Here is a 24,904-nt window from a genome sequence, read left to right on the forward strand (position 1 = left end):
CCTGATTTTCACTTTATAACTTGGCAGAAACTGTTGCACCCCCGCTCTATACTTGTTCAATTTTTTATTTATTTATTTATTTTTTTTGCAATACTTTACCTTCAATTAGCTCTTCCCAGTTAACTTTTCCATAAAACTTATTAAGTTCTCCAAAGTTTGCTTTAGCTTAGTTGTCTCCCATTTATGTATTGTTCTTTCCTGTGCAACACTTTTTCCTCCCATGGTACTATTTATATTATCACATGATTGCCTCTTCCCATTGGACTCAGACAAAGTATAGTTTGTAAACATTAAGTGAAACTGTGATGGTTCTTCTTCCCTGCATCTTGTAGGCTCATTCACTCATTGTCTCATTTGTATTCACCACCATGGTTTGCATAAGTTTTTTGTTCCATGACCTGACATTTTCTTTTGCTTCCATCTCCTCCCAGTTAATTCCTTTAAAGTTGAAGTTGCCTACTAAGAGCCTTTGTTATTTTCCTTATCATTTCCTCTATACTCTTTTTTTTTTTTTTCTAGTTGCATACTTTTAAATTTATTGGTCTCCCATGCATTAGTTTTTGGTGGTATTTATGTCACAGTGATTTTCCTTTTTTCATTTCCTTTGATCTTAATCACAACACTTAATGTTTCCATTGTTCCATCTCCATATTCCACTTCCTCAGCAACAATATCCTTTTTTACTTATATTATCACTCCTCCTCCTCCCATTCCTTTTCTGTCTCTTCTCCATGTGCTGTATCTTTCCTTTGTAAATCCCAACTTTATTTTCTCTATTATTTTGGTTTCTGTTAAACATACCACACCTGGTTTATTATTCTTTAAATATTCTTTAAGTTCCAATAGGCTCAACACCAAACCATCTACATTAGTATACATAATCTTTAAACTTCTGCTTGGTGATTTTGCATGGCATCTTTGTGCCACCATTTCCTCACTTTCATGTCCACAACTTTCTAGGTGAATCTTTTCAATTGTTCCTGTGTTCTCATTTTTTAGTTTGACCTCTACTCTCAACTCTTTCTTTGTTCATGTCTCTTTTTATCCATATTTCCTTCATTCCTTCTACTTTTGCCAATTTTCTTGTTCTTTGCAAGACATGTTCTGCTGGTGTTTGTGACTTGAATCTTATTTTCATTGGCCTCTTTCCATTTTCTTTTATACTTTCCAATTCTGTAAACCCCTTCAGTTTGTTTGATTATCCACTCTCCTCCACCACTTCTGCTATAATTTCCTTAGCCTTTTTCACTTCTTCTTTCTCCCTCTTGCTATTTTCATGGGTAGGTTCTTCTTAATCTCAAATACCACCACACACATTTTTGTAGTCTCTCACAGGATTACTTTTTTTCCTTTATTATTTTAATCACTTGCTTCCATATCCTCATTGTGTTCCTGTTGTTGTTGCCTTATTATCTCCTCCACGCACACATTTTGCTGTCGTTCTCTCCTTTCCAACTTTTGACTCCCTGTCATTCTTTCACTCCAACCTTAACCTCTCTCACAAAGTTTTCTTTAACTCTTCATTCTCTTTCTTGAGTTTCTTAATTTCTTCACAGTATTTTTCTTTGTCACCTCTTCTCTCAGTTCTTTGTTTTTTTCTCTTTCTATCTCCCTCTTTTTCATCTTTGTTATATCACTGGATATTTTTTTTTACATTGTCACAACCCACTTCTCTTTCTTCCTTCCATGCCTTTATCATTGCTGTTAAGCTACTTATTTCTTCTCATATTTTCACATTTTGTTCTTCAATTTTCCACATTTCTTTATTTGCATTAGCTATACTAAGATCCTCTTCCCTGAAGCCCTCAAAAATATTTGGGTTTGTGCTGGCCGTCATCTTCCCTGTTGATATCACTGACTGCCAATGTGTGCATGTGCATGCTTGTGCTTATGTGCAGAATATATCCGTTTGATGTGAAATGGCAATAGTGATGTGGAGAAAGCAAATATGAACAATGGTGTTATGAAAAATCACAGCCAACATTGCATGTACTACACTATAGGTAATCGGACAGAATGGTGCCATACGATATGTTAGGGCCTTTTGCCGCTAGGTGATCCACAGAATATTGTTCATCTGGTAATGTTTATTTGTACTTAATACACAACCCCTTTGTTGGGAAGGGTGAAAATCTAGGAAAGCCATAGACAATAAGGTTAAACAAATGAAGAAAATATAATGTGGTGGAAGGATGTGTAAGGAAAAAGGGGAGTGACGAGATAAGTTTTTCCTTACACCTCCTTCCTTCCTCTCATCCAAAATGTCTTAAAGTATAATGTATTAGGATTTATGAATTATCTGCAGGGATTAGGTAGTGCCTGCAATAATCTGCCACTTTCTACATATTTTATACAAACTGTAACACCATTTCTAACTAGCTGTTTTGCAAGGCACCTAGTTTTTAGATAGCACAAAATCTACATTCACAGCTGTAGGGAGGTAGCTATGTATGTTTCTGCATATAACTTATCATTAAAATAAGGACCATTAACCATGTCTTTCTTAATGATAACTATGCTATTTTACATAACAATTTAACATTTGTTAGTTACTTTTTTTATCATTATTATTATTCTTGTTAAATCTTGTTATTATTATTATCAATACTATTATTATTATTATTATTATTACTATTATTATTATTATTGTTATTATTATTATTATTATTATTATTATTATATTATTATTATTATTATTGATATAAATTATTAGTATTGGTATTAATAATTATTATTATTTTTTTTTTGAGTTAAGAATGTGTGTGTGTGTGTGTGTGTGTGTATTTACCTAGTTGTATAGTACAGGGTCCGAGCCAAAGCTCAATTAGTCCTGTCTCCATACCTGAATTTGTCCAATCTCTCTTTAAACATGTGCACACTCTTTGCCGCAACCACCTCTTCTTTTAAGTTATTCCATATTTCAACCGTTCGATGCGGAAACCTGTATTTCTTAATATCTCCCAAACAATGACTCTTCTTTAATTTCTTCATATGTCCCCTTGTACGTCTATCTCCTTCCTCCACTTTTACAACTAGGTCATCTCTGTCTATCTTCTCCATGCCATTTACTAATTTGAACATTGTTATCAGGTCTCCTCTTTCCCTTCTTTCTTGCAGTGTTGGTAATCCAATTTCTTTCAGTCTTTCCTCGTAACTTAGGTCTTCCAATTCAGGTATCATTTTCGTAGCTGTTCTTTGTATTCTTTCCAATTTCCTTATATCTTTCTTCTTGTGTGGAGACCATACCACTGCTGCATATTCCAGTTTGGGGCGTATCATGTGTGTTATGATTTTCTTCATCATTTCTTTGTCTAGGTAATTAAATGCCACCCTGATATTTGCTAGCAAATTATATGTAGAGCCAAATATTCCATTGATGTGTTTTTCTGGTGATAGCGTGTCTTGAATTATTACTCCCAAGTCTTTTTCTTCTTTGGTCTTTGGTATTGTGATTCCTCCTATCTTATACTCCCATGAAGGTCTCCTTTTACTACTTCCCATCTCCATTACATGGCACTTCTTTATATTGAATTCTAATTTCCATCATTTACTCCATTCATAAATTCTATCAATATCCCTCTGTAGTTCCTCACAATCCTCTTGGTTCTTTATTACTTTCATCAATTTTGCATCATCTGCAAACATGTTAATGTAGCTATTTAAACCCACCGTCATATCATTTATATAGACCTGAAACATTATAGGTGCCAACAGAGACCCTTGTGGTACTCCGCTTGTTACTTCGCACCAACTTGATTTATTATCTCTGATTACTGTACTCATTTCCCTACCTTGGAGATAATCCTTCATCCACTTAAGTATTTTTCCTTTTAGCCCTCCTCGATGTTCCAGTTTCCATATGAGACTTTTATGTGGAACTGTATCAAAAGCTTTTTTCAGATCTAAATAGACTGCATGAACCCAACCATCTCTCTCTTGTAGTTTATCTACTACTCTTGTATAAAAGCTCAGTGTGTGTGTGTGTGTGTGTGTGTGTGTGTGTGTGTGTGTGAGAGAGAGAGAGAGAGAGAGAGAGAGAGAGAGAGAGAGAGAGAGAGAGAGAGAGAGAGAGAGAGAGAGAGAGAGAGAGAGAGAGAGAGAGAGAGAGAGAGAGAGAGAGAGAGAGAGAGAGAGAGATGAGCAGGGAAAGCATCTAGACGAATTTCCCAAATGACAAATTATCAGTAATAATTACTCCTAGGTCTTTTTTCTTCTGATCTTATAGAGATTTCCTCATTCCCTAAGTAACAGTTGCCAAATGGTCTTCACACACTTTTTCCAAACCTCATCACACTACATTTTTTAGCATTAAACTCCATGTTCCACCTCAATGACTTCATTAATCTTAATTAAGTCCTGATTTAAAGCATTGCAGTCCTTTTCATATGTTACTTTCCTCATAATCTTAGCATCATCAGTGAAAAGGTTCATGTAACTTTCTACACCTTCTGTCATATCATTTACATAAACTGTGAACATAATAGGTGCAAGTACCAAACCTTGCAGGACTCCACTTATTACCGTTCTCCAGTTCGACCTGCTGCCATTAATTACTGTTCTCATTTCTCTGTCAAAAAGTCAGTCACACACTTTAACAGTGATCCACTGAGTCCTCCAATTTTTTTTCCAATGTGGGTGCATGAGTGCGTGCGCATGCGTGTGTGTTTACCTAGTTGTATTTATCTAGTTGTATAGTACAGGGTTTGAGCAGGGCTCATAGTGTCCTGTCTCCATATCTATATTTATCCAGCATTTCCTTAAATTTTTGCACATTTGGTGCTGTAAGTACCTTTTCATTTAGAACATTCCAGATATCCACAGTTCTATATGGAAAACTGTACTTCTTGATGTCCCTCAAACACTGACTCTTCCTGATCTTCTTTGAGTGTCCTTTTGTCCATCCAGCTTCATCTTCTTCCAGCAACACCAGATCCTGCTTGTCTATCTTCTCAATGCAGTTAACTATTTTATACATCACTATTAGATCTCCTTTTCTAACTTGCAAAGTTGGCAGTCCCATTTCCTTCAACCTCTCTTCATACATTAGGTCTCTCAGCTCTGGTCCCATCCTTGTAGCTGCCCTCTGAATTCTTTCCAACTTCTTTATGTCTTTCTTCATATGCAGAGACCACACCACTGCTGCATATTCCAGTCTGGGATGTAGCATAATGGCTATAATTTTTTCATTATAGTCTTTTACCATGTACCATGCTACCCTAATATTTGTTAACATCCTGTATGTTGAGCCAAATATCTCATTTATATGCCATTCTGGGGTCAGGGTATCTTGAAAAACTACTCGTAGGTCTTTTCCTCCCTGCTCCTCATTATTACTTCCTCTCCCATTTTATAGTCCTATGCAGGTCTTCTTTTACTCTTTCCCAGTTTCATCACATAGCATTTCTTAGCATTGAATTTCAATTTCCACTTCTTGCTCCATCCATAAATCTTCTCAATATCTCTTTGCACCTCTATACAGTCAACATGACTCTTTATTACTCTTAATAATTTTGCATCATCAGCAAATAGATTAATTTAACTGGTCAAACCCTCCTGGATATCACTGATGTATATTTGGAACATAATGGGTGCTAACACTGGCCCCTGTGGTACTCCACATGTTACATTATTCCAACTTGAACAGGTGTCCCTGATCACAGTTCTCATTTTTCTATCCTTTAAGTAATCTCTCATCCATTTTAGCATTGTCCCTCTCAGTCCTCCTATATGTTCCATTTTTCACAATAGTCTTTTATACAGAAGTTTATCAAAAGCTTTTTTTGATGTCCAAGTACACTGCATCTACCCATCCATCTCTGTTTTGTACTTCCTCTATTACTCTTGTATAGAAACAAACTTAGTAAATTTGTCACACATGACCTTCCTTTTCTGAAACCAAATTGACTATTTGTTATAACTTTGTTCTCTTCCAAATGTTTCATCCACTTTTCCTTGATCACTATTTCACAGATCTTGCCCATAACACTAGTTAGCGACACCGGTCTATAATTTAGTGGCTCAGTCCTCTTTCCTCCTTTTGTGTATTGGCACTATATTTGCTCTCTTCCATTCTCTTGGTACTCTTGCCTCTATCAGTGAGCTGTTAATCACATCACAAATTGGCTCCACCACTTGTTCTCTACATTCTTTCAGTGTTCAACCTGACACTCCATCAGGCCCCATTGCGTTCCTGACATCCAACTTCTCTAATGATTTGCCAATTTCGTGTTTTTGCACCAAGACTTCCCGTAACCCCCCCCTACCTCATCTCACATTGAACACAGAACTAAAACTCTCATTCATAATTTCACTCATCTCTTCTGTGGTTTGATATATTCTTCCTTCCTTTACTTTCATGTTAATGGTCTCTCTGCTTGTCATCTTTCCATTGATATATCTGTAAAAAAGCTTGGGCTCTTCTTCACATTTCTTTACCACATCCTTTTCAAATTGTTTCTCCTCCTCTCTTTTTATGCTAACATACTCATTCCTTACCTCCTTGTACTGCTCTCTGTTATTTTCTTTTCTTTGTTTTTTCAGTGTCTTCCAAGCTATATCCTTTCTCTTAGCTTTTGCACATCTGGCATTATACTAAATGTGTGTGTGTGTGTGTGTGTGTATACTGTCACTAGCTGCCTTCACTACTGCAATGACACCCACTGGTCAGGCTACACTTACCACACACAGGCTTACCATTGCTTCTCCAGCAGTAAAGGGGGGGGGGGGGTGAAGAGGAAAACAGGAGGGCCACATGTAACAGTCACACCTGTTCTGGCTACTCGGAAGCTTGGAGCAGGATGTACCTGGGATCCCTGCAATTTGCAAGCAAGGTGATGCATCTTCTCAAGGCACTTTGGTGGTCACCAGCCACAGACACACATGGGAGAGGCATGTGGACTCCCATCTATTTCATGAACAGTTTACAGGTTATAAGGCACAGTACCTGGTTCCCTATAGCAACACTCGTATGACACACTTGCAACCTGGCACTCAGCTTTCCAATCAGTTGCATGGTGCAACATCCACAGGGAGGTGTCAAGACACTTAGGATTGATACCAAAAGAGCATTCCAACCTGGTCCCCTCCCCAGATGGGGACTGCGAGGCTGGTGTAGGAGTCGCCACGATAATCTTGAATTTTTGAGTGAAGGGTGTGTTTGTAATTAGGTGCTTGTAGTTTTGTGTGAAGGAAGAGAGTTGTCTTTAGAGGGCAGGTTGTGACTGCCCCCTTATGTTGTGAGACACAAAGGGAAACATTCAGTAAGGTCACAGCTGGGTTTAATAATAAGTTAACAGCATCACCTGAGTAATTATTGTTAATTATTGTTTCGGCAGGTACCTACTGCCTCCTCCTTGTGCAGCAAGGCTGTGAGAGGAGGGGAGGCATGCAGTTAGCAAGATCAGAAGAGTATAAGAGTGTTGACATTTCATCAGATTACATCCTTCAATCTCACAACATTTTCTTTATTCTGCATTGATTTAACATCAGAATATTTCATCTTTATCATCTTTATTCTGATTTAGCCACATTTTTTTTTTTTCATTGTCATTATATTCTAGGTTAATAACTCTTATGAGGAAGAAGCTAAGGGTTAAAAGTTTCTCATTACAGGAATAAATATACAAAGGAGAGGGTCCCTAGTCAATTCACTCTTCCCCTTTTAAATGTATTTTGTGCCACACAACCCAAGTCTGGAATGTGTGGCCAAACAGCATACTTTCCATTGCTTACAGAATACAATAAATTCAGCAAAAAGTAACCCCAGAAGTTTTCATACCAGAAAGTGTAGTGGCATACAACATTCCATTATTTGAAATTTTTGTTCACCACCACTATCGGCTTTCATCAGCATAGGAGTAGATAGGACAATGAGTTCAGTTTTGAAGATCATTAATGAATAATCGAAAGTGAGTGGGCGACAAGACAGAACACTGCGGAACATGAATGTTAATAGACATGGGACTGTCTACTTTAACAGGAATAGAACGGTCAAAAAAGAAAATCTGATATGAAGTTTGAAAATAAAAGCTTTGTGCCAGACTCTATCAAACACTTTTGATATGTCTAAGGCAATAAAAGTTTCACCAAAATCTCTAAAAGAGGATGGCCAAGATTCAATAAGGAAGATCAGAAGATCACCAGTAGAGAGACCACTATGGAACCCATACTGGCAATCAGATATAAGGTTATGAAGTGATATATGTTTAAGAACCTTTGAGTTGAGGATAAGTTAAAAAGAATTTAGAAAGACAGGAAATTAAAGCAATAAGACAGGAGTTTGAAGGTTAGAGCAGTAACTCTTTTTTTAAAAAGGTTCTGTTATGCACAGTGGAATAACAGAGATAGCAAGAAGAAGGATAGAACTGAACAGAAAAAGATGGCAGAGAGAGAGAGAGAGAGAGAGAGAGAGAGAGAGAGAGAGAGAGAGAGAGAGAGAGAGAGAGAGAGAGAGAGAGAGAGAGAGAGAGAGAGAGAGAGAGAGAGAGAGAGAGAGAGAGATACTTCACACTGTCATGCAGGGGGAGCAATCACTGTGCTCCACAAAAATCTGTCCTATAGTAGGAATAAGTAACTCATTTAAAGAGAAATGCAAGTCACTGTCTTGCAGGAGAGAAATAACTTTATTGCTTAAAAAAGAGAAAAAAAAATTATATATATATATATATATATATATATATATATATATATATATATATATATATATATATATATATATATATATATATATATATATATATATATATATATATATATATATATATATATATATATATATATATATATATGTATTTATATATTTATATATTTATATGCATTAGGAACAAGTAACTCTCTTAAAGAAAGATACAAGTCACTATCTTGTTTGAAGTAATCATTATCCCCCCCATCACTTATTCTTTTGCCCTTAGAGCTTCTGCCTTTTCATTTGGTCACAGCTCCTGGTCTCCCTCTCATAGTTACTGGTGGCATTTATGGTTTACCTACAAATCTGTAATGTCCATCCATCCTTTTTTTCTTATTTTTGGTCTTGGGATTGAATTTATAAAAACAAACATTGCCTCTACTTTCCTTACATGAACAACCGAAAGCACACCACTTCATCCTTACTATTCCCGCAGTGGCCACATCTGTCCTGTCCTGTCATTCAATCTGTAACTACTATTCACCAATCCACAGAATGCCTGACTTCTGATCTCTCTAAAATTTCTAATTGGGGCAGAGCAAACTTGGTATTGTTTAATAACTCAAAGACTCAATTTCTCCATCTATCAACTCAACACAATCTTCCAGACAACTATCCCCTCTTCTTCAATGATACTCAACTGTCCCCCTCTTCTACACTGAACATCCTTGGTCTGTCCGTTTCTTATAATCTAAACTGGAAACTTCACATCTCATCTCTTGTTAAAACAGCTTCTATGAAGTTATGTGTTTTGAAATATCTGCCAGTTTTCTCACCCCTCCTTCTAGTTGCTAACTCTGTACAAGGGCCTTATCCATTCATGCATGGAGTAAGTTCCACTCATACTGCTCTTTTAGATAGGGTGGAATCAAAAGCTTTCCGTCTCATCAATTCCTCCTCAAACTCACTGTCTTCAGCCTCTTTCTCATCACCACAATGTTGCATATCTTGCTATCTATTACCACTATTTTCATGCTAACTGCATGCCTCCCCTCCTCCTGTGGCCTTGCTGCACAAGGCTTTCTTCTTTCTCTCACCTCTATTCCATCCACCTCTCTAATGCAAGAGTTTACCATTTTTCTCAATCATCCTTCCCTTTCTTTGGTAAGCTCTGGAAATCCCTGCCTGCTTCTTTATTTTCACCTTATGACTTGAATTCCTTCAAGAAGGAGGTTTCAAGACACTTATCCACCAATTTTTTACTACCACTTTGAATCCTGTTTGGGGATGAGCATATATATATATATATATATATATATATATATATATATATATATATATATATATATATATATATATATATATATATATATATATATATATATATATATGAAGTGTTTAGTATATTATGTATTAGAATTTCAACTTGTATAAATAAAACAAAGAGAAATTACTTTGAATATGACTGCTGAAAGTAACTGGCAGCTTGTTGCTTTAACCTCTTTGCACCAGACACTTCAAAATGTGCACATACCTGTATACTGGGTCACACTCATATGCACCACCTTCAATTGTGGCATCTTGGCCTTTTCTTATCTGATATAATTTTGTGTCATGAGGAATCATTCAATCAGTGTGCATTATACACTGTTAGATAACTGAATAAATTATGTATATAACTGCATTGTGCAGTTCCTAATTCATATCAACATCATTTTTTTTTTTTTTTTTTTTTTTTTTAGAAGAATGACTGCTTATCATGCCAGTTTTGAGAGGTTGAGGCAAACCATACCACAATTTTGGCTCAGTTTACACCCCAAGCCCTAAGCTATACTCCATATGAAAGCTTTAGAAATTCCAATTATAGTTTCTATGTGCAGGAAGAACATGATACACACAAAAAAATGAAGAGAGTGAATGTGTAAAAAAAAAGAAAAAAAAAAAAGTGACAATTTCACCATGACTATTTATAGCAGCACCATCTCTTTTATTCATTAATGTAGTAATAGTCAGCTTTTATAGAGAAATTCTTTAGAGTTCATGACAAGCTTCCACAAATAAATAGCATTTATTATGTAGCTCTACCAAGTGTGAATGTGTGTGTGTGTGTGTGTGTGTGTGTGTGTGTGTGTGTGTGTGTGTGTGTGTGTGTGTGTGTGTGTGTGTGTGTGCCTCTGATCTTATGTGATATCACTAATATAGCTGGGAAGGTCTTATCAGTGAAAATATTGACTGAAGCTGACCAATCCCCTCTTTCTCATCATTCCCTTTACATATGAAAAGGAATACAATGTCTTAGTGATAGTGATGGCAACATACAGAGAGAGAGAGAGAGAGAGAGAGAGAGAGAGAGAGAGAGAGAGAGAGAGAGAGAGAGAGAGAGAGAGAGAGAGAGAGAGAGAGAGAGAGAGAGAGAGAGAGAGAGAGAGAGAGAGAGAGAGAGAGAGAGAGAGAGAGAGAGAGAGAGAGAGAGAGAGGGGTGAATGTGTTGCAGAGATTGTGGAATTTCCACACTTAGGGAGGGAGTGCAAATCTTTCAAAGTAAAAAGTTTGAAAAACTGTTATAGATAGGTAAGACATGTGATGAGGAGGAGGGTGTAGGCATGGAGGGGAGACAGATGTGGAGGGAGAGGAGGAAGGAGAGGGAGAGGATGAGATGGACAAGGAAGGCACCAGGGAGGGGGAACTGTGGGGGAGAGATGTACATGGTGTATACCTCACTGGCACTTAATGACACTGATGTCAGCATCACTGGAATAGAGGTTAAGAAAGTTTGTCACTTAGAGATTTTTTAGTGTTGTGATTGAAGAAAAAACTTATCTATTTAACTATATACTAGGCCAGCAATCCCACACAGGGTGACCAAAACAAAGCACCATATAAAGACATCATTCACACTACTAGCTTCATCAGTCCCTGGTATAAAGGGATAGTCATGTGGACCACCATACTATGCACACGAATCTAAGCACAGCACAGCTAGCCACTTACATCCACAGCAAGGCCCAATACCATATACTGATTACCCATGGCTCTTCATAATGAGGTTGTTGCCTGCTATACACTTACTCTAATCTTGAGACCACATTAGATGCAGGGTACTTTCTACGGAGTGCCCTGCATTACAACTGGATCCATATACCATTGGGCTCCACCAAGTGTGCCCACCTCCCTTCCCGGAGGTTGACAAGACTTTCATTTTCGTGCACTCACCAATATCACTCTCCATTCATCTCTATCACGCACAATTGCTCTTGCTTGTTGCATAGTCATTCCTTTCTCATTCAGTGCTCTCATTACACAGTTCATCTACTCCAGGCATGACTTTCCTCTTATCCTTTCACTGCCTACATCTGATCTCATTATTGTCTTCATTAGTTAACAGTTCTCCATTCTCGCCACACACCCAAATAATCTTAGCACACACTGATCTGCCCATTCAGCCAACTCTTTCAAAACACTGGTTCTTCTTACCTCCTCATTTCTTATTCTGTCCATCCTTGCTGCTCCACACACTCCTTAAACACTTTCTTTCCATTACATTTAACCATTTTTTTCTGCTACTCCCATGTTCCATGCTTGAACACCGTACAGCACAATGGGCACCACTTTTCCCTCATATAACTTTTTTACATTCATACCCAGTGTCCAGTATTTAAAGGTCTTTCTCACTCCACCAAGTACTTTTCCTGCTTCTTTAACTTCATTTTACTTCTCTCAACCCTTCTGTCCACAGGAACTGTTGATCCTAAATAATCACAAAAGTCAACCTCTTTCAATTGTTCTCCATTTAATTTTACACCTACCCTTTCACCTTGTAGTTCCTTCAAAGTAAAATCATTGTAATATGATCAGTACAAAATGGTTTTAAAATAACTGGACTGTCTCAATTACTTACATTTGCAGAAAAATTTTACAGAACATTTTTTTGGCAGCCATGGAGCCTGTAAATGCCATTGAGGAGTGTGCCAAACAGAAGGTGCCCATTGTCTACAGTACCTTCAATATCTCAGAAGTGAGTCCTTAATTTGCTGACAAAAACCTTCACTTTTCTAAAATGGATTTTTAATGATGGAATGCTCTAATCTCTCTCTCTCTCTCTCTCTCTCTCTCTCTCTCTCTCTCTCTCTCTCTCTCTCTCTCTCTTTATATATATATATATATATATATATATATATATATATATATATATATATATATATATATATATATATATATATATATATATATATATATATATATATATTAAAAAAGTTAAAAACAATGCATGCACAATACATAATTATTAAAGAGTAGTTAGGTACTATAAAAAATGCTCCCAGTGTCTCTTTTACTTATATTTCACACTTATTTTCCCTCTTATACTTACTCTCTGATCTAGCTGTTACCATAATTATTTAATAATTTTTTTGTATTCCAGCAGTATCACATGATCCTGTTGTGATGCTTGTAATCAATTATTCATTATTATTTTCTATCTCAGTAGTAATGCTGTCCCATAATACTCTTATAGAATGTTTGCTTGTGTTGCTCATAATGAAGTTGAAATGAATACAAGGTAGTGTAAGACTTTTAAAAATTTTCTCTCTATTCTCTTTATATCATCATAGTTCCTCTTCTAAAAAATCATGCATATTGTGTATAATCCAAGTCTTCCAGTGACCATAAGGAAGATAGCAAATGAGACTTTTTTTTTTCAGGATGACTCAGTGATTAGGATTAAGATGGAGGTGGAACAACTGAATCCATTGCTGTTTGTCACTTTGCACAACACTGGACTTGGCTTTGGCACAAATTATCTTGTCATGTCCTTCATTGACACTTGGGTAGAAGAAGAAGGTAAGAACTTAGTCGTTAGAGCTTTTGTAGTGATCATCTCATGTTTGATAAATAACTGATTTTGTGATGGTGATGATATTTAAGTGAAGTTGTTGGGAGGGAATTACATTGTTCTACATATAAAGTCTTTTCTTTTTACATTAACAAAGATTCTGAATTTATGGCACATAGTGCCCACAGCAGGAGACATCACAAAATATACATCTTTATACTTGATAGCATTGTTCAAGAAATTTTTCTTTCAGCAGTAGCTAAAGTTTCATTTCAGAAGTCTGGTTTTGATAGAATAAAGTAGATTGATGTGTGTAGCTTGTCAGCCTAAGTAAGCAGTCCCAAATCTTAGATTTTCTTTATATTCTGTTGTCGGAATGTAATATCAAGTTACCAAAATACTTTGTCCTCTTAATGGGGGAGATGCACTCTATAAACTTGATATCACTGATGAAAAGAGCATATATAAAATGATGGGCTCTGTAAATAATGCCTTTTCCCAACAAGAGAGGAAGGGTATGACATCTTATAAAAAACTGTTTATACAATGAGGCCTTGCATCTGACATTCTTTCATCTGATGGTCTTGAATCTTGTAACAAGTTTAAAACTTTCTATAGTCCCATATGTGGTGATGTAGAATCACATCTGGTGGGTATTCACCAGGTGAAATTCTATACTTATCTAGCTTGACATTTGATGGTATCTCATGATAATGCCATTGTGAACACTAGTACACCTAACTTAACCTAATCTAACCCAACATAACTTACATAACTTAATCTGATCAGACCTAACCTAGTCTCAATAAGAGATAGAATATCTTGCTACAATGCAAGTTTTCTCCCTTTCCTCCTTCCCCTTCATGCCTTCAGCATAAACTCTTGTCTTGCCACCCTCTGCAGAGAAGAAGAAGACTACATAAATCCATGGAACCAATTCTACAACCATAGGATTCTGTACCAAAATGACAGCTTTTACTTAAATTCAGTAGGTTCTGTGGGGCTTGGGTGTCTCTTCCACAAGGCAGTATCTGCCCACTCTACAAAAAAATGTGTCAAGGGAGAGTGCCTGCAACAACTTAAAATACAGCACTGAATCCGCCCCACCTGTTCATCAATCTATTAAGTTCTATTGCTCGTAGTATAAGGAACAAATTTCAAGATCTGGAGGAAACTGCCTATTTGGAGGATTATGATCTCATTGTTGTAACAGAATCATGGATTAAAACAGTAAACAGAGACTTCTTAGCAGAATTTTCATTACTAGGATATAACTTATTACCTTATTGAAAGGTATAACAGAGAGGGAGGTGGAGTACTTTTATATGTTAAATCTCATCTTCACCCCATTGTAAAATCCACCGAAAAAATTGATAACATTAATGCCTCCTATATTCAGCTTCAATATAATTCACATAAATTTATTTTTGCCCTCCTTTATTGACCTTCAGGTCAGTCACAGGCAACTGGCAATAAACTCTGAGCAGATAGCAGAAATTTGTTGCCAGAATGAGACCATAATAGTTGGTGACCTAAACCTACTAGTGTGCAGGTGGGGTGGTCCCCTAAACTCACGCTCAGGACATGACTTATATGCTAACCTGGGGGAAAGCAGTCTCCACCAACCTGTAGAACAACCAACAAGAGGAGACAATATTTTGGACCTTGTGTTAACTATGAATGAAAGCTTCTCCTAAATCTATTAACAGTGGTGTTCATCAGGGTTCTGTCCTGTCACCCACTCTCTTCTTATTATTCATTAATGATCTTCTAAACCAAACTTCTTGTCCTATCCACTCCTACGCTGATGATACCACCCTGCACTTTTCCACGTCTTGTCATAGATGTCCAACCCTTCAGGAGGTAAACACATCATGCAGGGAAGCCACAGAACGCTTGACTTCTGATCTTTCTAAAATTTCTGATTGGGGCAGAGCAAACTTGGTATTGTTCAATGCCTCAAAAACTCAATTCCTCCATCTATCAACTCGACACAACCTTCCAGACAACTATCCCCTCTTCTTCAATGACACACTCAACTGTCCCCCTCTTCTACACTGAACATCCTTGGTTCCTTTACTTATAATCTGAACTGGAAACTTCACATCTCATCTCTAGCTAAAACAGCTTCTATGAAGTTAGGCGTTCTGAGACGTCTCCACCAGTTTTTCTCACCCCCCAGCTGCTAACTCTGTACAAGGGCTTTATCCGTCCATGTATGGAGTATACTTAACATGTCTGAGGGGGTTCCACTCATACTGCTCTTCTAAACAGGGTGGAATCAAAAGCTTTTCGTCTCATCAACTCCTTTCCTCTAACTGACTGTCTTCAGCTTCTCTCTCACCGCCGTAATGTTGCATATCTAGCTGTCTTCTACCGCTATTTTCATGCTAACTGCTCTTCTGATCTTGCTCTTGCTAACTGCATGCCTCCCCTCCTTCTGTGGCCTCGCTGCACAAGACTTTCTTCTTTCTCTCACCCCTATTCTGTCCACCTTTCTAACGCAAGAGTTAACCAGTATTCTCAATCATTCATCCCTTTCTCTGGTAAACTCTGGAACTCCCTGCCTGCTTCTGTATTTCCACCTTCCTATGAATTGAATTCCTTCAAGAGGGAGGTTTCAAGACACTTATTCACCAATTTTTGACCACTGCTTTGACCCTTTTATGGGACTGGCATTTCAGTGGGCATATTTTTTCATTGGATTTTTGTTGCCCTTGGCCAGTGTCCTTCCTACATAAAAAAAAAAAAAAAAAGGAAATTGGTCCAGAATTCAGTAACAGTGACCACCGGATGATTACATTCAGAATTGAAATTGATAAGTTTTCAGTACAAGAAAGTAAAAAGAAAGTGCCTGATTATTTGAGGGCTGATTTCAGTAAATTAAGAAACATTTTTGGCCAACTATGACTGGAATGCAATCTTAGGAAATATTAATATTAATGAAGCTTTAAAGACAGTCACTTTTGAACTTAAAAAAGCTCTTGAAGAATCTGTTCCACCAAGAAATAGATGATCAGTCATTAACAATAAACTGAAATGGTAAAACACAATCAAAAATAGTCTCTTAGCCAAAAAACACGCTTGCTACAAATGTAAACTGACCAAAAGTAACAAGGACTTATAAGGGATGGAAAGACAAACATGGAACTTCACACTGTAAATTCATGCAAATCAAATTCCAAAGAATTTTCAACTATATCAGAAAGAAAATAGTATCAACTTCTACAATTGGCCCTCTAATCTTGAAAACTGGCAAACATGGTGACGAAATCCTAATACCTGAAAATCTAAATGACTACTTTGCATTCACATTCACAATAGAGAAAAATTCTAAATATTTAATCTATCAACACTTAAACCCTAAATAACATCTCCTTTTTGAACACATGTACTTTCCAGAAGAATTAAATTTTACATGTGATCAATAAAATTAAAATAAACAAAACACTAGGACCAGATAAAATTTCCATGCAGATATTGGAGGCTAAAAAGGAGCTTGCCAAGCCTCTATCCATATTATTCAACAAGTCATTAAACACACAAGTCCCTTGTGAATGAAAACTTGCAAATGTTACACATATCTTTAAAAAAAAGATGACAGATTCCAATCTCAAAATTACCATCCCATAAACCTCACATCAGCAGTGAGAAAGCTTATGGAATCAATAATAAGGGATAAAACAGTAGAATTTCTGGAAAGTAATAATATTATGGACACTCAACATGGTTTTAGAAATAAATGCTCATGTCTAAGAAATTTACTTGATTTCTTCCACAACATGTATAATATGTCTGATAATACCAGGGCAGTAGATGTAATTTATTTTGATTTCCAGAAAGCATTTGATAAGGTTCCTCATAAGCGCCTCATTCATAAAGTAATAGCTCGCTGCGTGGATAGAGGATTAGTTTACAGACCGCAAATAGCGAGTTGTAATTAATGGTAAATCTTCAAGTTGGATAAATGTAAGTAGTGGCATTCAAGGATCAGTGTTAGGACTGATACTCTTCATAATTTTGGTCACCTTATTACAAAAAAAGATATTGAGAAATTAGAAAAAAATACAACACTGAATAACAAAGAATAACAAAAATAATCCCAAGACTTCACAATAAGCCCTATGAAGAATGCCTTAAATAACTAAATTCCTATCAAAACACAGATTGAGAGGGGACCTGATATTGCTTTACAAAATTGTTAAGGGTTTCACAAATATGAGTCCTGAACTCTACCTAACATTCAACCAAACAGATGTTACAGAAACAATGACTTAAAATGACTTAAAAGGTAAACATTTTCAATTAAATGTACCCAAAGTTTTCTTTCATCATGTAATAAATATCTGGAATTGTCTTCCATCAAGCATCATTAACTCAAATACCGTGGATTTATTTAAAACCTGCCTTGAAAAGTATCAAAAAACTAATCCCCGGTTGTCATTGTTCATGTGTGAGTAACGAATGCGCTAACTGTATACTATTTGTCATCTAATGGGGGCATATTTCATTAAGGAACATCTCTAAAATTTCTTATTAGGGTACAGCAAATTTAGTAATGTTCACTGTCTCTTCCACTTATCTATTTGACACAACCTCTTCTCCAACACTCAACTGTGCCTTTCTTCTACACTGAACATCCTTGATCAGTCCTTTACATATAATCTAAACTGGAAACTTCACTTACCCAAGCTGCTAACTCTGTATACGGGTCTTATCCGTCCACGTATGGAATTTGCTTCATGTGTATAGGGGTTGGGGGCAGTCTATCCACACTGCTATTTTAGGGTTTGACCAGACAACATGCAAGCACATAAAATTACAGATATCATTTAGAATTATATATATAATTTGGTGGGACACCATTAGGTCCAGAATTCTTCTCAGGGCAGCCAGTGAGGGCATGATAATGTGCCAACTCCCTGGTCACTCACACACACATACAAAAAAAAAAATAAATAAAATAAATAAAATAAATAAATAAACAAAATAAAATAAAATAAATAAATAAAAATAAAATAAATAAATACATAAATAAATAGAAAAAATAATAATAAATAAATAAAAAATAATAATAATAATGTGTGTGTATAACCTACTGGTGTAAACTGAAGTACCGAAAGGATAAACACATCAGTCCCCAAGTCAGACTGTTCTTCTGGTATTGACACTAAGTGTCTTTGCACCCACCCTCAACTTTTTCTTCATTAACTTCTACAACATTTGCAACTGTAGATCTAATTTTCAATTTGTAGAACACCACCTCTCTTCTGCTAAACCTCATCTTCTTTTCTTCACTGAAACACAGGTGTCTAAGGCAACTGATATTAGCCCCTTTTCTGTTCCCTCCTACTTTCTCTATCATTATTTTCAATCCAAAGCTGGATGTTGCGTTTATGTGTGCAATGACTTAACGTGCTCTCGTGCCCTTGCTCTTGAATCTCCCTAGTTTTCCACCATCTGGCTATGACAACAGAGTCACTCTCAAACTAAATTTACCTGTGCTGTATGCCTCTCACTTAACTCCTCTGAATAAAAAAAAAATTCTTTTACTACTTAACTTTCTGACTCTCTTCCCTTTTGCAGAGATCTCCATTCTTGGAGACTTCAGTGTTCACCACCAGCTTTGGCTTTCCTCTCCCTTCACTGACCATCCTGGTGAACTAACCTTCAACCTTCAATTGGTGCAACACCCTACTTGTATTCCTGACCGTCTTGGAGATACGTCCAACATTCTTGACCTTTTCTTAACCTCTAATCCTGTTTATGCTGTTACCCTTTCTTCTCCGTTGGGCTCCTCCAATCACAATCTCATATCTGTATATTGACCTATTGCTCCAATCCCTCTTCAGGATCCCACCAAGTGGAAGTGCCTCTGGCATTTTACCTATGCTAGTTGGGGGGACCTGAGGAGATATTTTGCTGATTTTCCTTGGAATGACTACTGCTTCTGTGTCAAAGATCCATCTGTGTGCCAAGTGCATAAGAGAGGTGATAGTGCCTGGCATGGAGGTCTACATTTCTCTCTCTTTTTCTTGACATAAACTTTCCAAACCTTGGTTTAATACAGCTTCTTTTCATGCTATACATGATAGAGAGGTAGCCCACAAAAGGTACTTGAGCCTTCCATTACCAGAATCTCATGCACTTTATATTTCTGCCCCAAACCATGCCAAGTCTGTCTTCCAACCAGCCAAAAACTCCTTCATTAATAGTGTCAAAATCTTTCAGGATCTAACTTCCCTAATGATTTCTGGCATCTAGCCAAAACATCTTCAATAACTTTGCTGCTTCTTTCCCTCCTTTATTTCAACCAGATGGCACCACTGCTATCACGTCTATCTCTAAAGCTGAACTCTTCACTCAAACCTTTGCTAAAAACTCTACCTTGAATGATTCAGGGCTTATTCCTCCCTCTCCTTCACCGTCTGATTACTTCGTGCTACCCATTAAAATTCTTTGCAATGATGTTTTCCATGCCCTTGCTGGCCTAAACCTTCGAAAGGCTTATGGACCTCTGAAACTGCGCCTCCATGCTTGCACCTTGCCTAGTCAAACTCTTTCAACTCTGTCTGTCAACATATACTTTTCCTTCTTGCTGGAAGTTTGCCTACATTCAGCCTGTTCCTAAAAAGGGTGACCATTCTAATCTCATAAACTACCATCCTATTGCTCTAATTCCCTGCATATCTAAAGTTTTTGAATCTATCCCCAACAGAAAGATTTTTAAACATATATCAGTTCACAAACTTCTATCTGATCACCAGTATGGGTTCTGTCAAGGCTGCTCTAATGATGATCTTCTGGCTTTCCTTACTGAATCCTGGTCATCCTCTTTTAGAGATTTTGGTGAAATTTTGCTGTTGCCTTAGACATATTAAAAGCTTTTGATAGAGTCTGGTATAAAGCTTTGATTTCCAAACTATCCTCCTACAGCTTCTGTCCTTCTCTCTGTAACTTCATCTTAAGTTTCCTTTCTGACCATTCTATTGATGCTGTGGTAGACAGTCACTGTTCTTCTCGTAAATCAGTGGTGTTCCTCTGAGTTCTGTCCTGTGACTCACTCTCTTCCTATTATTCATCAATGATCTTCTAAACCAAATTTCTTGTCCTATCCATTCCTACACTGATGATACCACCCTGCACTTTTCCACATCTTTTCATAAATGTCCAACCTTCAGGAAGTAAACATTTCATGCAGGGAAGCCACAGAATGCCTGATTTCTGATCTCTCTAAAATTTCTGATTGGGGCAGAGCAAACATGATATTGTTCAATGCCTCAAAAACTCAATTTCTCCATCTATCAACTCAACTATCAACCAGACAACTATCCCCTCTTCTTCAGTGATGCTCATCTGTCCCCCTCTTCTACATTAAACATCCTCAGTCTGTCCTTTTCTTATAATCTAAACTGGAAACTTCACATCTCATCTCTAGCTAAAACAGCTTCTATGAAGTTAGGCGTTCTGAGACATCTCCACCAGTTTATCTCATCCCCACAGCTGCTAATTCTGTACAGGGGCCTTATCCATCCATGTTTGGAGTATGCTTCACATGCCTGGAGGGGTTCCACTCATACTGCTCTTTTATTTAAACAGGGTGGAATCAGAAGCTTTTCGTCTCAACTCCTCTCCTCTAACTGACTGTCTTCAGGCTCTTTGTCATCACTGTAGTGTTGCATCTCTACCTATCTTCTACTGCTATTTTCATGCTAACTGCTCTTCAGACCTTGCTAAATGCATGCCTCCCCTCCTCACATGGTCCTGCTGAACAAGACTTTCTTCTTTCTCTTATCTCTATTTTTTCAACATCTTGAATGCAAGAGTTAACCAGTATTCTCAGTTATTCATTTCTTGCTCTGGTAAACTCTGGAACTCCTTGTCTGCTTCTGTATTTCCACCTTCCTGTGATTTGAATTTCTTCAGGAGGGAGGTCTCAAGATACTTATCCTTCAATTTTGGCTACCACTTCAGGCCCTATTTGGAGACTGGTATCTCAGTGGGGTTTTTTTTTTTTTATGCCCTTGGCCAGTGTCCCTAAAAAAAAAAAAAAAAAAAAAAAAAAAAAAAAAAAATATATATATATATATATATATATATATATATATATATATATATATATATATATATATATATATATATATATATATATATATATATATCTATACAGTGGAACCTTGGTTATCAAATGCCTCCCTTTTTGAACAAATTGGTTTTCAAACAAATTTTGAACTCATTATTGCTTTAGTTGCCGTACCATAATTTGATTCTAGAACAAAGTTACTTGATTTCAAATGTTAAAAGACATAGCAAAAGCTGCCGTTTATTGCTGCTTTATAGTTTCTATAAATATTTACTTCAATTTTTATATATTTGGAGGAGAGACACAGAGTATAAGACAGTATTTCAATCTTTGAAATAAGGTAAATGTGATCCCACTGAAAAGCCCTGATGTAAACAAACAGTTTTTGGTACTCAGAAGTTATTCCAAGTCACCTGTGGCTTTCTTGATGACCCCCAACGCCATCACCACTGCACAGTATTTTTTCGCAGAAGCAAGATGTCTAAGTGTTATGATCACTTTCATTTTGGCAGTAAGTGGGTTGCTTCTTTCCCTCACTAGATCAGTGACAAAGAGAATACTTGCATGGTCTAAACAGTATTTTCTGATGAGTTCTGTGCCTCTAAATTCATTCCTTTCTGGATAAATGATTTGTGAGCTGGAGATGTTGTGAAGCAGTTATCTTGGCTGTGGGAGAGTCTGTCATAAGCCACTAAGACAGGATAGACTGTTGTCTGGGAGCAGATTAATCCATTTTACATTGATTCCTATGGGAAAAATAGTTTTGGTTTTCGGATGTTTTGGATTTCAAACGACATTCATGAATGAATTAAGTTCTAGAACTGAGATATATATATATATATATATATATATATATATATATATATATATATATATATATATATATATATATATATGTAATTTATTCAACATTCATATTATGAGAGTGACATCCCAGGAATATAATAAAAATGCATTAAAATTAACAAAGTACACGAGACTTACCGTAGGTCAGTTGAAGTGTACTTCTAATTTTTCGAGGCAAATCACCTCTGCTGGTGCGGAGATTTCACATGAGAGAGAGTGCGTCACGCGCTGCCGGCAGACTTTAAAGCAAGGACTCGACATCCACATGATGAACCAATTAGGAAATTAAGTAACCTGTAGAGCTTAAGGTAGGGAGGGAGAGGAGGGCATGTGAAATCTCCGCACCAGCAGAGGTGATTTGCCTCGAAAAATTAGAAGTACACTTCAACTGACCTACGGTAAGTCTCGTGTACTTTGTTAATTTTACTTCGGCAAAATCACCTATCTGCTAGGCGGACATTTCCCATGAGGCTTTGAAGCCATGTGGATGACGAGGGAGGATGCAATAGTAGAGAGGAAAAGGAAATGCCCCACAAGAAACAGTACTATAACTATTATTCCATGGAAGGATCTTGTACATGAGACAATCATACAATTGGTGAATAAAATAAGGTACATTGCATCCAACTTAATCCAATCTACAAACAATGTTGAAAAATGGTAACAGTTCATATCATAAGATAAACCTAAGGTACTAGATACTAAATACTTAAAATATCCGTGTACTGCAACACTGGAGTGCAGCAACAAACCCAAATCATGTCTTATTCTAGCACTGCATCCTGAAAGAGGTCAGAAGCAGGCACAATGTTCTTATTATAATATTTTGCAAAGGTAGATTCCCTAGACCAGCCCGCCTTAGCCATAATGCATGCGACAAGGACAGCCGCCACTCCAGCTTTTGAAGCTGCTGCTGGCCGCACACTACCAGCGGAAAACTTTGAGATGTCTATGCCGGACATGCGGAGAATGGTCTTGACCCAACGGGCAATAGTGTCTTTGGAAACTGATTTGTGGGGTTTTATGAAGCTAATGAGGAGCCTGGCATCAGTGTGCATCTCATCCTGTCTAAGCTCTTTAGTCACATCAATGTACCTCAGGAGAGTGCTACAGACACATAATCGTGGATCCTTAGGGTAACGATGGAATGTGACCCTGTTGATGTTAAAATTTGGTCTGGATTGTTTAAGAGTGCCCCCCAACTGTATTGAAATGGAGTGTTCATTAATGAGCATGTCTCTGATTAACAGTAGTTGTAAAGTTTGAATTCTGGCAGCTTGAGTTAAGGCCATCATCATAACCAATTTTAGCGTTAATTCTTTAAGTGTTAATGCATGTAAGGGGAACATGGACCTTAGTTGCTCTAAGACAGGTTGGACGTCCCAAGTGTCAGTGTACCTGGGCTGAGGAGTTCTAAGATTGAAAAACCCCTCTCATGAATCGGATGACCAAAGGGTGATTTCCTGCCCTGCATCCGTCCACCACAATGCCGAGAGAAGACAGGGCACCCCTCGCAGTGTTCACACACTCATAACCCACACCCCTGTCAAAGGTTTCCGTCAAAAAATTTACAATGTGACCTACAGTTGGAGAAGTGGGATCGACATTCCGTCTACCACAAAACAACGACCACCTCTGGACATGTGGGCTGTATTGCCTCTCAGTACCTGGTTTCCAGGAGGCAAGTATGATGTCCGCAGCCGCCGGCGAAACTCCTCGTTTCTGCAAGTTTTCCCTGACAGAAGGCATGCCATGAGCCTCGTGTGGGACATGATGGGGTGTGGATCTGTTGTGGACGGGTGTGTTAGAACATTCCTCCTGTTCGTTATCAAACGTGGGAAGTCTATTAGCAACTGGAGCAGCATGCCCATCCAAAACTGAGACGGCCACAGAGGAACCACCATCCAGCCTCGTGCTTCCTCCGCACGTAACTTCTGAAGGCACCTAGCAATTAATGAGAATGGGGGGAAAATGTAAGACAAATCAAAGTTTGACCAGTCCAAGGAAAAAGCATCAAAATATTTAGCCTCCGGATCTGGCAACCACGAACAGAATGTATTAACCTGTTTGTTAAGCCTTGAGGCAAATAAATCAATGGACGGTGTCCCAAAAACATTACACAAGGTAGTAAAAATGTGTGAGTCGAGTTTCCACTCATGTCTGTCATTAATCTTGCGAGAGGCTACATCAGCCAAGGTGTTGTCCTTCCCCGGTATGTGCGAGCATGTAACCCATGAGTCATGTTCCAGACACCAATCCCAAATCTGGGTAGCAACATCATTACAGGACTTAGACTTTGTGCCTCCCATTTCATTGACATAGTTTATGGCAGTGGTATTATCACAAAAAACTCTAACATGTCTACCTTCCAGCTCATGTTCAAATGCTTGCAAAGAGAATAGAATGGCTTTCATCTCCAGGATGTTAATGTGAAGCTCCTTTTCATCCAGGGACCAAGTACTACTTGTACAAGTACCAAATGACCCCCCCAACCAAGGCTGGAGGCATCAGTAAATAAGTC

General features: G+C 37.4%; 1 protein-coding gene across 1 annotated transcript in view; it reads left to right on the plus strand.

Annotated features, from left to right (window-relative positions):
* LOC135113220 (uncharacterized) overlaps window positions 1–24,904 on the plus strand; it is a 633,180-nt gene that overhangs the window by 363,595 nt on the left and 244,681 nt on the right. The window contains exons 37-38 of the mRNA XM_064028389.1: window positions 12,559–12,638; window positions 13,324–13,462. Of these exons, the coding sequence (XP_063884459.1) occupies window positions 12,559–12,638; window positions 13,324–13,462 (219 nt within the window). The remainder of the gene's footprint in view (window positions 1–12,558; window positions 12,639–13,323; window positions 13,463–24,904) is intronic.

Source organism: Scylla paramamosain, chromosome 25, assembly GCF_035594125.1.
Source record: "Scylla paramamosain isolate STU-SP2022 chromosome 25, ASM3559412v1, whole genome shotgun sequence".
Taxonomy (NCBI): Eukaryota; Metazoa; Arthropoda; class Malacostraca; order Decapoda; family Portunidae; genus Scylla; species Scylla paramamosain.